General features: G+C 56.8%; 3 protein-coding genes across 3 annotated transcripts; 1 reads left to right on the forward strand and 2 right to left on the reverse strand.

Annotated features, from left to right (window-relative positions):
- Positions 1–1,923: 1,923 nt before the first annotated feature.
- On the reverse strand, positions 1,924–4,711 carry VOLCADRAFT_93896 (uncharacterized protein; the record flags this gene model as incomplete). Its single annotated transcript, XM_002953159.1, has 6 exons — positions 1,924–2,064; positions 2,490–2,568; positions 3,408–3,543; positions 3,730–3,785; positions 4,149–4,289; positions 4,686–4,711. The coding sequence occupies 6 exons, from the start codon at positions 4,709–4,711 to the stop codon at positions 1,924–1,926; spliced, it is 579 nt and encodes a 192-aa protein (XP_002953205.1).
- Positions 4,712–5,383: 672 nt separating this feature from the next.
- Positions 5,384–8,893, forward strand: VOLCADRAFT_93897 (uncharacterized protein; the record flags this gene model as incomplete). The annotated part of the gene is made up of 5 exons (XM_002953085.1): positions 5,384–5,475; positions 5,826–5,985; positions 6,464–6,814; positions 6,988–8,142; positions 8,789–8,893. 5 exons carry the CDS (start codon positions 5,384–5,386, stop codon positions 8,891–8,893), a joined length of 1,863 nt encoding a protein of 620 aa, XP_002953131.1.
- Positions 8,894–13,254: 4,361 nt separating this feature from the next.
- VOLCADRAFT_93898 (uncharacterized protein) lies at positions 13,255–14,112 on the reverse strand (the record flags this gene model as incomplete). Its single annotated transcript, XM_002953160.1, has 2 exons — positions 13,255–13,373; positions 13,914–14,112. The coding sequence occupies 2 exons, from the start codon at positions 14,110–14,112 to the stop codon at positions 13,255–13,257; spliced, it is 318 nt and encodes a 105-aa protein (XP_002953206.1).
- Between the last annotated feature and the right edge of the window lie 930 nt (positions 14,113–15,042).

Genomic DNA, 15,042 nt, shown 5'->3' on the forward strand with positions numbered 1-15,042 from the left:
GGGAGTGTCTCTGGTTGCCAGATGCTGTCCAAGCCGAGGTACATACGGGGTTCGCCCTGGGGGGGGTGCCTCTCAGCAGGGGTCTTATTGGTCAATACAGTGTTTGGGTTAAGCGCTCAGCACTTCTCCCGGGGGGATGTCCGTTCGGATGCCTGGCAGTAACGCCATCGGGTCATTTAAAGGAAACCACGAAGGAAGCATGTGAATGCGCGTCTTGCGGGGAAGTCTATTGTTTGAATGTGGTCTTTGTGTACAGTTGCGCCGAGGTCATAGAAAAGCGCGGTTGCGAGCACAGCTGCTTCGGAACAGCTTAGCGCTCCCACTGCTGCTTGCTAAAGGGAGGAAGGAGCTCAAAGGGTTGCAAACAGAAGGACCAGTCTTTTCGCAGAGTTTCTGTCAGTTGATTTTTTTCCTGGTATCCCGGTAAGTTTAGTTGTCCAACGAGTGAATGTATGCGTATGCGGTTTGGATATTAGGAGGCGATGTTAATTACAAGTGGGATCAACAATCAAGCCGGTTACTAGTTCTACAGGCACAGCGCACTGTTGATCCTAGCCCAGAGAGGCACACGCCCTCCATAAGCACAGAGCAGAGGGCCATGCCAAAGTAACTTTAGGGCAGGCGATCGGGCGGTGTTCGCCTCGAGGGTCCTAGAGCCGCAGTGAGACGGTTGCAGAACACACAGAGGCCCAACCTTTTGAGCGCGCGTTCGGGCGGTCGTGCAGCCTCTCCCCACTGCCTTAGGACTGCTTACGAAGGGTTGATTCTTATAGTTACAGGTGGTAAACAGTGTCTAGCGTATATTTCAACCGTCGCCCGAAGTGAGCCCTTTGCTGCCGTCGAAGCCAGAGTCAGGGACGAGTCGCGGCCGTGATGTGGTACAAAGATTTTGGAAAGGTGGTGCTCTCCCTGTGTAAAATTCCTGAAAACAAAGAGCTGAGAAGGTGCCTTGCGTTGCCACAATCGAGCTCTGACCGGTTCCGGGTATTTTCCTCAGGCGCCGCCCACCCACGTCCCTGCAAATCTATCGATCGTACCGTACTCTAATCGTATGCGCTTATATGACATATAACAGCACAATGAACAGTTCATCGACGCGGTAGCTTCTGGTTTCGGGAGTTCTTCAAGATACCCAAGATAGGGACGAAGCACGTAAGCACGCAAAGCTAGGCAAGCCCTATTTCCTAGGGCGCAACCAGGGCCTAACACATTGAAGCTCGCAAGTGGTGCTGGTGGGGTGGAAGATCTGCTCATGGATATGACAAGATTCACGTGTTGTGTTCGGCATCTCGTATATGATTCGCACGCAGCGTCGAAGCATACACGAAAAAGGATTTGGAAAGGTGAAAGGTCTGCTAGAGACAAAACACACGAGGTTATGCTGCCGCTAATTATGCAACCATTTCCGCGTAGCAAAAGATTAGCATTGCCTTTCTCGGTTGGGGATGTCAAAGAGTCAAACGGTTGACCCATGAATGTGCAGCACCACGATTACCGTGTAGAAATGATAATAGGATTTACATGTTTAGAAAGTGCACTTGTTTCGTGGGCAACGGGAGAACGTCAAGACACGGACGTACAAGTGTCACCTTTCCTGTTGGTTGCGAACCTTTTGGTGACTCATGCGAAATATATCCTAGGCGCATAGCATGAATTTCTTTTATATGTTGGAGCAGCACTGGTTCCTCGCTCCTCTATGCTCCGGTGCTGTTAGAGTCCAGGTTATTGTTTTGCTCATCACTGCAGCGGCAACGATGATGCATCACTCCAATAAAGACAATTCTTCATCATTCTGATTGAAATGGACCAGCTATTGGCATAGTGTTACTTGTAGGACCACAAGTCATCGCTGCGGTTGAACGCAAAGAAGTCACGCCCTGCAGTGGTTACTTTGTTATTTTGACATCTTCTGCACTATATAAGCTATGACAGGACAAGGCTTGTCGCCGGCAGGACTTGGCGCAGCGACACAACTGTCCCATGAGCCAGCGCAAACCTCTCCACGAGGTAGTCGTGGAGAATTACCTCATGGTTATCGCCTTGAGGATCATTATCGCGTGGAGGCTGAAGTCGTTGATGCGGAGGCGGATGTTGTTGACACGTTGCTTACCTTGCGAGACATTGCGTCAAACACTTCTGGAAACGATCGGCTGCTTCAAATTGCGGCGGGTGGGCAAGTCCACTCGGGAAGAGAGGGCACCGAAGACGATCAGGGCGCTCACCGTTCGGATTCAGCGCTGGCAACGGGTCCCAACGCAGCAACCGGCGCTTCCAAGCCAGCTGGCCTTTCCCGTGAAGCTTTTTATGCAACAGTCCAGCGCCAATCGCTCGGCCTTGCCGGTCAGGCCTCCGGGCCCGGGTCGCGACCCAGCAGCGGCGCTGCATCACATTCCCTTGCATCGCGGCCGAACAGCTTCACAGGCAAGAAGCGCAAGCCACCAGGAACCAACGACGAGGATTCGACGCCAGTCAACGGATCAGGCCCCTACCGGGAAGGCCGCCCGGAGGTTGGCGGCGCGACTACCGCCGAGGCGGCCATACTGCAGCTGCAGCAACATCTCAGCGCGGCTGCAGCGGCCGCAGACATGGCACAGAGTTGGCGGCAAGGCGCGGCGACCGGAGGGCGCGGTGGAGGGGGAGGCGGAGGCGGCGGCGGCGGTGCTGCTCCAGGGGCCCCGGCGGTGAACATTGGGTAAGGCCGCCTTGCATTACATACGTACACATACGTATGCAGTAGTCAGAGGCCTACGTAAGATGTTACTGCTACTGCTGCTGCAATGCTACGAGCTTGCCGTAGTTGCTGGTACGGCCTGGCGGCGGGCAGCAGACGTATGGACATACAAACAAACAGACTGACAGAGACCCAGATCGGCCACAGTGGTATGACCGTATGGAAGCGTGCTGAGGAGGCAGATGCGGAGAGTGACCCGAAGGAGGAGGTTGCAGCTCCGGACGGGGTGGGGCCCTTACAGCCCATTGGAGCGCGCATTCCTAGACTGCGGAATGCGGGGTGGTGGGATTGTACGATATGGAGTAGGAGGAGTTTGCACGGAAAGTCGTTCTGTACGTATCGATGAGAACGGGGAAAAAGCTGTATATATAATATACACGTACATACATAACATGCATACATGCATGCATACATACATACATACATACATCTAAGTCATACATACATATATATACATATATATACATATATATATACATACATACATACTCTCGCACGCACATGCACATGCACATGAATGGGAAAGTATGCCTCCCATGCCGCCCCATTGCGCGGCAACGTCCTTTAACAACCGAACACACCGCCTGCACCTTCACACAGCCGTCCATAAGCCGCAACCCTACGTGCCTAACAGTTTAAAATGTTCACACATGAAATCCGTAACCCTAAAACCCACTTCAGGCGCGTGTCCAGTGAGCCAGTGATCAACGGAGGCCAGCGGCTGCCGCCGCCGGGGGCGGCCGATGTGGGCCTTATGGCAGCCCGCTTGGGACTCAACTCCCTGGGCGCTGCAGCGGCAGGCGACGTGACAGCTGTGGAGAGGTGGGGGGAGAGCGGGGTTTCGGGGTTTGGGGGCGTGGGGTTAAAAATTCCGGTGCAGCAAGACAGTGGTATGTGGATGCGTGTGGTGTTACCAAATAATAAGGTGACCGGGGGGGTTACTTGGCGTCGTGGTGCGGAACACGGCTGGCGCACACGAGGGCAGGAGTTCACCTCACCCAGGAGGGGAGGTCTCCAGCCGGAGATGCTTCTTGGGGGAGCTCTTGGTGGGCAGCTGGGGTGGCAGCAGGGGGGAGGGGGACAGGGGCTGCTGCGGAAAGGGGTGTAGGGAAAGATGGAAAGAGGCAGGGGTTGGATGCGGTCCGCGGGCTGGTGTGTGTGTGGGGGGAAGGTGGAGGGGGCGGGATGTGTTTGGTCCGCTTGGGGTTCCAGTGGCGGCGGGCTCGGCGGAGGAAAGCCGTTTAGGGTGGAGACAGGGGCCGGGGAGCGGGAGGGATACGATGTTGTATGATGTATGGTGGTGCAGCAAAGCCAAGAAGAACAACATCAGCCGACTGGCGTCCAGAGAGTTGCGAGAAGAGCTGCTGCTGTAGGGAGTCCGAAGACATGCCATGCCATGAGATGACATGACACGCACGTGTTGTCCTTCTGTGTGAACTGTGACAGACACATGGCAGATGTGACACGCAACTGCTCTTCTGTGTTAACCTTACCACAGACATGTTTGGCCGTGGCACCTTGTGCCGTGGAGTTGGCCTCGGCGCGTTGATGTCCCCGTCTGCGTTGTGCAGAGGGGCGTTGCTGCCGGACACATGTCCAGTACCAGTACCAGTAGTAACCTCCTAAAAAGGAATTGTGCAAACCAATCACATCTTCGGTGAAAATGTGCCGCTAACACCACACCACACCACACATGAGCGCAAGACATGTGCTCATGTAGAGAAGCGCTCTCGCTCCCGAAGCAACGCGATCCAAGGTTTGCAGCACGACCAACAACTATGTTCCTACGTAACGTAGGGGGCGTGGGAGAACCGACTTTTGGGGTGGTAGTTAGTCCGCCTTGGGGTCCGTTGAAGTTTCCAAGAACCCTTATGGGCCTTGAGATCCATCCACGATCCATCCATCCATCCATCCAGATCCAATTATGATCCAGCCGTCCCTCCGTGTTCTGCACCTGCATTCTTCCAGGCTTCGAGCCATGGTGCTTGGAGGGGGGCCTACTACAGTTACATCCCAGGTCAATGGAGCGACAGGAGGAGGGGGAGGGGGAGCCCCGGCGGATGCGGCGCCCTCCGCAAAGCGGCCACATATGCTCAGCAGGCAGACCTCATCTGCCGCAGTTGCCGCTAATGCCGACCAACAGCAACAACAGCAACAGCAGCAGCTGCAGCAACAGCAACTTGGTGCGGCGGCGGCGGCGGCAGCAGCAGCGGGTGCAACAGGCGGTGTTGCCTTTGTGAAGCTTGAGCGTGGAGCGGAGGTGCGGCGGCGGTGGGCGTACGGCAATGTGTCTCACGTGTCTTGAGGGCGATGCGTCCGCTAAGGTTATTGCTCAGCGCGGATGCTCGGAGGTTATGGGATGGGGGCTAACGGCAATCATGATTTGTTTTGGGGTCTCTTTTGAAAAATCCCGTCCCTGTTCTGGTCCCAGTCGGCGGTTATAGACTTTTTCACTCCCCCATTGCTGCCGCTGCCACCGCTACGACTATTGCCATGTGGCCAACCCTCGTTACCGCTGGTGCTGGTGCTGCTACTGCTGCTGGTGCTGCCAGGATTCGGTCCCTGCGGACCCAGTCTCTGGAGGGGGGTTTGGAGGAGGCGGTGGCGGGGCTTCGGGAGAATCGCCCAGTGGCCCAGCTGGCCACGTGACCCATGGGTCATCTTCGGGACCCTCGGCGGCGGCGGCTGGCGGAGGCGGAGGCGGCGTTGCCGTGGGCGGTTCAGCACGGCTCGGCGCTCACCGGGTAAGGTTGACCTTGCTCCTCACCCAGCCGACCTGTTTAAATATGTACATGAATTAACTGTAGTTTTACCGTGCAGCACAGCGCAGTACAGTATAGGTATGTTTGGTGCGGCAGGCAGTTCCTTACCAAAAAATGTTGCATGGACGCCACACCGATTGCCCCTTCCTCTGCCCCTACCTCCCCCCCTTTCTCCTCCTCTTTATCCTTTTATCGTTTAGAATTTGCAGCAGCAGCAGCAGCAGCAGGGCCCCCGTCTGAGCGGGGCCCCCTCGTCGCTCGGCCACGACTTCGACACCGGCAGCAACCCCGGTTCCCCCTCTGCACATGGGTTTGTGCCGTACATCTCGCAGGGACAACCTGATAACGCCAACAACCACTATAACCACCTACCGCAGCAGCCGCTACCACCCGGGCGCGGCGCTGATGCGGCTGCGGCCGCTGCGGCAGGCGCCTTTGCCGGTGCCGGCGGCGCTGACGCTGACGGCACGGAGGACCCGACAGCGGCGGCAGGTCCTCTCCACACCAGCTCTGTCATCTCTTTGCTGCACATGTTGGCCATCCGCCAACAGCAGCAACAACAACAGCAGCAGCAACAACAGCAGCAACGGTCTTCAGCGGCGGCGGGGACGGCTGGGCCAGGGGGCCGTGGGCCGCCGCCACCGGCGGCGGCGGCGGCTGGGTCAGCGGATGTTGTGGCGGCTGGAGAGGTGAGGTTGATGTACGGATGGCGCTGGGGGAAGGGAGGGGGTTACCCGAGGGGTCACCCACATGATGATGTTTCCCCAACTGCGGCGGTGGGAATGGCGCCAGCGCCGGTACCGCCCTACGAGCCCACCCTACCTGAAAACCCAACTACCCAACTAAACTCAACCAAACCTACCTGGTCCTGTCCCCTCTCCCTCGAAAATACATCGTCTTATCCCTCGCCTTCCGCACTGACGCTCATGCGCATACACACACACTCTCTCACCCCGCCGGCCAATTGCAGCGGCCCAACCATAGTCGCGGTGCAAGGGAGCAAGAACGGGAAAGGACGCAGATGCCGCAGCATCCTCCGCAGGACTCTCCGGCCCTGGGTGGCTCACGAGCCGATCTGGGAGCCGAACATGTGGCGGCTGCGGCGATGGCGGCAGGGTTTCCCGCAGACGGGATGCCGTACAGCGGCGGCTGCGGCAATTCGACGACGATTGCGGCAGGGGGCCAGCCATCTCGCATGGGGGGCGGAGAAGGCTCGGCGCTCAACCGCCAGATGTCGTACAGCTCCAGGGATCCTCCGTTTAATGGCGGCGTTGGCGGGGGAGGTGGCGGCGGCGGCGCAGGGGCCGTCGACGCGATGCAGGTATGGTGTATGTGCTGCGCTTCGCAATATACTTTTTGTCGCTCCATGCCAGCTGTGTTTCTGAGACCGGGGACTCGTTCCCCATCGTCGGCTCCGAAACCCACTTCCTCCTGTTTTGATCCAAACTGCTTTGAAACCGTGCCCGCCGCAACTGCCATGCAATGACTCCGCAGGTGGATTCGTCGTCTTCGCCGCCGACAGCTCCCTTGCGAACGGTATCGGGAATGGCGGAGGCGGCGGTGACGGCGGCAGCTGCCGCCGCAGCAGCAGCAGCCGGCGCCGCCAATGCCGCTGCGCCCGCCGGCGACGAGCGCATCCATGCCTCCCTAGCCGCCATAGAACGGAAGCTATTGCTGCAGGAGGAGCGACTGGTGTACGAACTTAAGCAAGTACGACTAATGCAGAAGCTGCTACACGTACAGCAAATGAAGCAGATGGTCCGGGAGGCCATGCGCGGCAAGGACCGCGATGCGGCGGCGGCTCTAGCCGCGGCGGTGGCGGGGCTAGGAACGGAAGCGTTGCTGGGAACTGCGGGGTCGCCGTTCCCATCGGCGGTGGCGGCGGCGGTAGCTCCGGTAGCCGCGACGGCCGGTCCTGACGGCGTGGATGGGGCCTTGGCGCGGCTGTCATCTTTGCCGTCTCATGTTCTAGTAGCCGCCGCCAGGGCGGCCGCAGCCGCCGCGCCTGGTGGTGGGGGCAGCGGCACGCTCGTCCGTGAGCTTTCGGGAACGGATGTGCTCCGTACCGGCAGCGGCGCCGCTGCCGCGGCAGCAGCTCACCACGGCGTCCCCTCCGCTGCCGCCGCCGCCACTGCTGGGACCGCATCCGACCACCCCCACCCGCCTCATTTCCCCCCCCAGCAACACCCCGCTCACCACCACCCGCTGGCTCGGCACTCTTCACTCCCTTCCCATCAGCGGAGGGGCGTCCACCCCGCGGAGGTGCACGGCGCAGTCGCCGCTGCCGCCGCCGCCGTACAGGACGGCACCGCCGCTACGTCGGATGAGGCTTGGAGCTCGCTCAGCGCCGACGGCGGCGGACGCCTGATGGCATACATTGCTGCGTTATCTAGCAACAAGGGCGCGGCGCCAGCGGGCGGGCTAGCGGCGACTCCATGTCGGGATGCGGGCTCGCTGGGAGTTTCAGACCTGGGCGGGATGCTTGGCGGCGGCGGCAGCCAGGCTTCACGGCAGCGTGCTCACGCCGGCGGTGGCGGCGGTAGTGACGGAGCCGGTGCAGCGGCGCTACGGAATGGTCCACCGCCACTGCCGCATGGATCCCGTGCCGCCGCCGGCACAGTGCCGTACAACGGCGGCGTTGGTATTGATGTAGAGGCGCTGCTTGCCGGCGGCGGCGGCGCAGATGAGGAGCAAGCGCTCATCCAGCGGAGGATTCTTCTGGCACTGCTGCGACAACAACAGCAACAACAACAACATCAGCAGCAGCAACAGCAGCAGCAGCAACAGCACATACAGGATGCTGACATGGTGACCGGCGAAGAGGCGGGTGCTGGGGATAAAGCCTGATCGTTGGAGGCTGGTCGAAGGGAGGGCAGGGGACTGACTTTGGGGTGGGAGTTACCAGTAGCGCGTGGACGGGCAAGGGAAGGAAAGAAAAAAGGAGGGACGACAAGAGAAGGCCACAGGTTGTGTCAATGTGAGGGGATGGCATTGATCATTTTACAGATTACCTCTGAAAAAGCAGCACCTAGAATGCGGGGGTTTGCCCCCGGGGGACCGGGCGGCGGCCGCGACCAGCGGCGGCTTAGGCTGTTGTTTGTTGTGGTTTCTTGGCTCATGCACAAGCGCATGAGCTCAACATCTCTCTCTCTCTCCCCCTCAAAAATAAGCAGCAATCCGGCTGCCATCGCAACCAGCATATCTCTGTTGAGTCGCAAACGACATTGCCGGATTTCGATAAGGAGTATTGTGATCTTTGCGTCGTCAGCTATTCCCCACCTTGGGCGGCTGGCAGGTGACAGGACAGCGTGTGGTGGTTTACGGAACCATTCTGGAGTCTGAATGTGCCGAATTAGATTTCGTCGGAAGCGGTCAGAAGATCAAAATCTGGAACCGCTGAAATGGCGTCTTCGTGGGAACGAACGTTTTCGCGCATGCGCTGTGTAGTGTCGTATCGTGTCGTATGATTGCGTCGTATGTTATCACGTCGCGCATCAGAACATTGGGTTTTTGGTGTAAATGTGTAGGACGTGTGGTGCGACATTGGAAACCGTGTGTCCACCATGTCTGTCTGTGTGTATGTTTGTATGCCTGTATGCCTGTATGTGCCTGGAGAACATACGCCATATGCGTGTCGTAAGGTAGGCACGCTCTGGTGTCGTCATTTCTGACACTAGGCCTGTGATGTGGTGGCGCATGATAAAGGTAGTGGCAGTGACAGGGTCGCCACTTTGGCGTTGCAAGCTGCGAGGTTCGTTTGTTAGGGGACGTGGGCCGGTGTGGTGAGGGGTGGTGCGGTGGCGTGTGGGGTGCACTCCTTGTTGCTGTTGTTGACGTTTTTTGGAGCGGTGATATGCGGTGGGCTTCTAAGCTGTCATACCTTTTTAGGGGTAAAGGGGAACTTTAGTTCATCCCCTTCGGCTTGCCACAGCTCGCACTCCGGCTTGGCTGGGCCGGTACGTGATGAACTGCAAGTGGAGGTAGTGGTGGAGGTGGAGGCGGAGGGGGAGGGAGATGTGGGGATGCAAGAGAAAATGCACTCTCACACACACACACACACGCACAAACGTACTAAGAATCTTAGGACAACATACAGGACAACATACACAGAACGATGTTTTTTCAACATTTGCAGGTCACGCTCGCTTGGAGTGCTCGTGGCTTTTTTTATTTGAAGAACAATCGCATGGTGGTGGTTGCCGCATCTGCTCTTCACACGTGCTCTTCTGCACGCGGCCTCTAAAGTGTCTGGCTGTTTTGTATGTCTGTATGTATGTATTCCAACAAGATATCCGCAATTTTGGCGCACTCAACGGGGGGAGGGTCGTGCGCGGGAGGACGGCGATTTTCTTTTTTCCTTTTTTGCAAAGGAAGTCGGAAGCGGGCGGAAGGGGGAAAAGTGGCGGATGGGAATGAGCAGGCTGCGTCAGCAGCATCCAGCTACAGGGCGCTGGCAAATAGTCGCATGGGGTTGGGTTGGAACCCCTTCCGGGGGATTTTAAGGATTTGCGCATTAAGGCGGTTTGTCTCCTCGAGGCGTGCCGGGGAGATACGCTGGCGAGAGATGCCCCGGTTTCAGAAGAGATTGAGAGATGCGGAAATAGCGATATGGGGTCGGTCACCACGAATGTGGAAAATTGATAGAGCCGTGATTTCGGAAATGGCTTCTGCCTTGCATTCCGGTTGCATTACGGCAGCTGATGGGTTGGTTGGGTTTGCGTGGGTACCTTTTTTGGCGGGTGCATCGTAGAGGAGCAAGGCGTGTGTCTGGACGAGGGGACCTCCGCGAGGTGTCTCGCTCTCATTCCACGAAGGGCTTCTTCTCCCGTGGCTCGTTCACAAGACACAGCATTTCTCACCTCACGGGGTATACATCCATCCATCCATACATACATACGGGTAGTTGAGGGTGATGCCATGAAGAGAGAGTGTGCGTGTGTGTGTATATGTGTGTGTGTGTGTGCACGTGTGCGGCTGATGTCAGTGGAAACTGGTGGCTTCCGGGGGGAGGTCTTGTTGGGTTTTAAGATTGGGTGGGGAAGGCGCTCGGTCTCCTAAGGGTAGTGGCGTGGGTTTTGTATTCCGGTTAAGGATCTTAAGGGCTCGGAGCTGTACTGCTGGGCCGGGAAGTTCCCTCCGGCCCGCCGATACCGGGCCCCGCCACCTGTCCTAAGTAATCTCGCCATCTCAGCGTGTCGGGTGTCGTTTTGGTTTATTTGGTCTTGGTCGATGGTAATGTCATGGCGCAGTTTTAGGTTGGAAAGGCTGGACGCGAGACTGCAGATGAAGAGATTACTACAGGTTTCAGCGCATGGATCCTCTCTTTGATGTGGCAGTCGAAACCGGTTTGGTGGCTGGATGGGTGCAAATTCTGACATTCCCTCATCTAAGGTCATCAATATCATTCGAGTGGGCGGATGGAGCAGTGTGAGGCTTGCGGGTTGTGCATCCTTTGACGAGTCGGGAAGGAGCATGCCTGCCAAGGAAAGGAACTCGGTAATGCGTTTTTAAGCCGAGTGGAAGGTGCGAGGACGCTTTGTGCTGTTCGGCGCTTTCATAAGGCTTGCTAAGTCGCCTAGAGAATTTCGGTTATAGCTTCTGTTTAGCTTTGTATGGTTCCTTTCTAGCGGAAACGGGCTGTTCTTCTCGGGTGAAGTCGGGGTTTTCGGGCAGCTGGAAAGGTCTGGAAACGAACGTTCCTCTTGATCACGAATGGCTTTTCTCCTCCGGTTGGTTGAAACGTTTTGTCCTATCATGCTGTAAGCAATACTTAGTGAGCAATACTTCGTATGTTGCACCAAGGAGCAAGTCTGGGCGCGAGCGCTGATGCTACCGTTGAGGGGGAATGAAGGGTTCCACACTGCATCGTTCGTATACAGCATCTGCACCTTAAAATGATGGACTTAGGACGTGAAAGTATCACAGCATGCGACTCTAAGCTAAGGAAAGGTTACTATTCAGTGCAATAGCAGTTTAGCGGGCATCCTCGCTATGATTAGGACTACGTAATCAGCTGATTACGCAGTCCTCAGACCAACGCGACCCACGCCGGGAAATGTGACTGACGTATGTAACAAATCCAATGGTCAGACCATGGGCTTGCATGTAATGTAGGTATGCGCGATGTCATATATATTGTTACGGCGAATGACACATTGGAAATTGAGTCGACCTTGATCACAGAAACGCCACTGCCGTAGGTGAGGAGTACAGTTGAGTCAACCATATTCATAAAAAATGAAATTATTCAGCATAATGTATGCTTCAACGGTATCAGCTGGCTATCGTACATATCACCTGAAGTAATAAAAGGATAGGATAAATATTCAGCAAACTGATTATCAAGTTTAGCTCAATTATATATTTGCCTATTATTGGCAAGCGTGAAGTGTGTTTTTGTCTGGGCGCGCCCTTCAAGTTCTTACAAATAACGGGCTAGAGCCCACTATACCTGACGCCCGTACCATCTATGCAAGAGTATCCAAAAATATATTCAAGGTTAATCTGCATGAAAGGCTCAAAATTGGGCGTAGACCGGGTGATCTCAAGCCCAGCCGTACTAGTACTTCGTAACTGGTATCCGTTGCGACATCTTGTGCACTTTCTGTACATAAATTTTGCATTATTGCGCGTGCGCGGCGCTGAGCGCTTGTGCCCCGGCTGTGAGAGCCAATTTGGAGCTTTACCAGTTCTATCGCTTCGACTAGACGTAGACTCGCGAGCCCCGAAAGCGGCGCAGAGGCGACTAGCACATAGGTAAACAAAAGTAAAATATCTGATAATTTTGCTCAATCTGAAGGAAATGTTGAAGCGGAATAGGCCTAAATTTGAGCTTATGGAGCCCCAGGAAACTGGTCTGTCCAGTCGGCCTCGCGTCAGCGAGGCTTGCAGCGATAGCAGCTGTGACAGCGGCACTATGGGGGTTCAGAGAATTCACTCTGGTCTCCCAGCGTTGCCCGAGGCTTGGAAGATGGATGGCGCTGGAATTGCAGTCGAGGGCCCAGGTTGTCCCAGTCGTCGCTCGGATGGCAGTGATGACAGGATAGAACCTGATTGCACTTTCCCTGACGCTCTGGATAGCTTTCGCCTTCCCTTGTGCGGCCGTCGACCAAATGAGGCATTTCTTGATTGCTCACCTCAGCCCTTTACCACTGATGCCTACACCACCACTTTAGAATGCAACCAGCCACCATGTGGAAGCGCAGATCGCTGTACATCAGCTGCGGCGGAGCCAATTGCGTTCTGCCGTGGTTTACAGCGGGCGGTCGTCTTCAGCAGCTTGTCCAAGAATGCTCTCAAGCAGCAAATGGAATTGCTGGAGGGGAACGAAAAATCTCTTCTTGCTCAGCTACGGACTCTGCGCCGCGAGTACGATGCCCGCGTTGCTGCATTAATGCCGCAGCCTTCTGCTCTGACGCTTCAGGCGGATCCCCAATTCCTCCATCGAGCGGCTTCAAAAACTAATTTTCTTAACCAAGCTGCCTCTCCGCCGGTAAAACAGCATGCGCTGTTTGGCAGCCATCGCCGCTCAATGAATGCCGCGGGAGGGTCTGCGAACCTGCGGCACCTCACCCTCAACCTTGAGACACCTCCAGATGCGGTGATGCCTGGGGCTGATGAGGCCGCGCCCTCTCTCTCCCCCACGCTCGCTCCTGACTTTTCGGACTCTCTTCCCCCAACGGCGGCCACCCTCACCCCGAACTCCGACCCGGGAGGACGCGGCAGCGGCGCCGGCGCCGGCGGCCCAAGATCGGTCTTCAATCAGATGTACGGAATGCCGCTGCCGCGAGATGTGGCCCTTCGAGGCCCTATGCCGCCGCCACCACCACCGGCCTCGCTGCCTATGCAGGCGAGGGGGAAGGCAGCTTCAGCTTCGGCTGCTATAAAGGCGGGGCGGAGAGGGGGAGGAGGAGCAGGAGGAGGAGGAGGAGGAGGAGGAGGAGGAAGGCTGAAAAGGCCGATTTCAGCGGGCCCGTGCCGAGCTCCGCCAGAGTCTCACTCAGACGCCTCGCAAGCCTCTGGCGCTGCTGGTGCTGCCCCTGTTCCGGCGACGGGGCCACGCACGCCTGCCGGTGGTGGTGGTGTACATGGCAGCAGCGGCGGCACGTGCGAAGTACGTTCGGAGATAGTGGTTTGAAATGTGTAATGATGATAATCCTGTCTGACTCGACACAGGGATGAGCTTTATCCGCCCGCGCACAAACCCTAACCCTCTGCTTTTACCCACCCACTCACATCCACGATATCCAGTCGTACTTTCCTGTATGTCTGTTTCAATGTCTATCTAGTCAGCAGTCATCCATATACACGTTCTATTGAATGCATGTATATTGTTTCGCGTATTCATAGACCCGCCCATTATTGCCCGCTCAGGATGGCCTCCAGACTTCAGCTACAGCCGCTACGGCCGCGGTCGCTACCGCCGATAATCCGCAGCTGGCCGAGGCGCTGTTGCTGCACGCGGGCTTGGGGCCCGCCGGCGGCGATGTTGGCGACGCGGTTTGCAGTGTTGTTGGCATTGACGACGGCGGTGGCAATGGGACGATCCCGACGCGCAATTTCCTGGCACAATTGCTGCTTCTGCAGCACCGGCAGCAGCAGCAGCAGTTGCAGTAGCATAGAAGCTTTGTTACACAGCAAAGTGGGCTGCAAGAGCACTGGAAAAGGGCAGGGGACTGGAGGGAGGGGCGATGGCGGTGGTGACAGTGCGGTGGTTGGGACTGTTGGGGTGGGTGGGGAGGGGGTGAGCGGGGGGAAGCGGGGACGGCTCCACACCGGGGGGAGGTGGGTGTCAGAAACGTTTACATCTGCGGTGTGGGAGTGAGTGCTTGAGCCGCAGCGAGGAAGCGAGGAGGGGCCAGAAAGGGAAGAGAAAGGGGGAGGAGAAAGGGAAGTCGTGATATCCTCTCCTTCCTTTTTCCAAAATGGCAGTGGAGGCAGGGAAGGAAGTATACACATCTAAGCAGGGTATTGATGAATGGGCGGCATTGGGGGATTAATGCGACACACGGCGTGTGGTTGTGGTTGCGATTATGTTTGTGATTGTTTGTTTGTATGTATATGTATGCATTTGATGTTTATGATGTGTTCAAGCTCAACCTGCGTGGGCGGCAATCGATCGTCGTGGACTACGGCGGCTGACCTGGTTTTCAAAAATTTCCATCAACGGGAATAGACATACAAGCAGACAGACAGACGGACAGATGACAAACATGCATAGGTGGTTCTGTACGGCGCACGTGCATTAAGAAACCTAATAAAAGCCTGGCTGGGAAAGGTTTGGCTCAGCGGGATGGCCTAGGTGACTAGGGAGCGGAGTTGGAAGAGACTCTTGCTTGGCGATCGGAGGAAGCGTCATGCGCTGATAAGCTGCTTGTGAGATTATACACTGAGCAGCAACAGCAGCAGCACCGCGTCCGTGGGAATGGAAACGGGTCTGCGCGCGTGTGTTCTGCTCGGCCGTCCCGGCAAGCTGTGTGTTTTCCATCTTGGGGTTGGTCCCGGGGGCTAGGTAGCGAGGGTCTCCTTTGCCCGCTGGTATGGTGTGAA

The sequence above is a fragment of the Volvox carteri genome, assembly GCF_000143455.1.
Source record: "Volvox carteri f. nagariensis unplaced genomic scaffold VOLCAscaffold_34, whole genome shotgun sequence".
Taxonomy (NCBI): Eukaryota; Viridiplantae; Chlorophyta; class Chlorophyceae; order Chlamydomonadales; family Volvocaceae; genus Volvox; species Volvox carteri.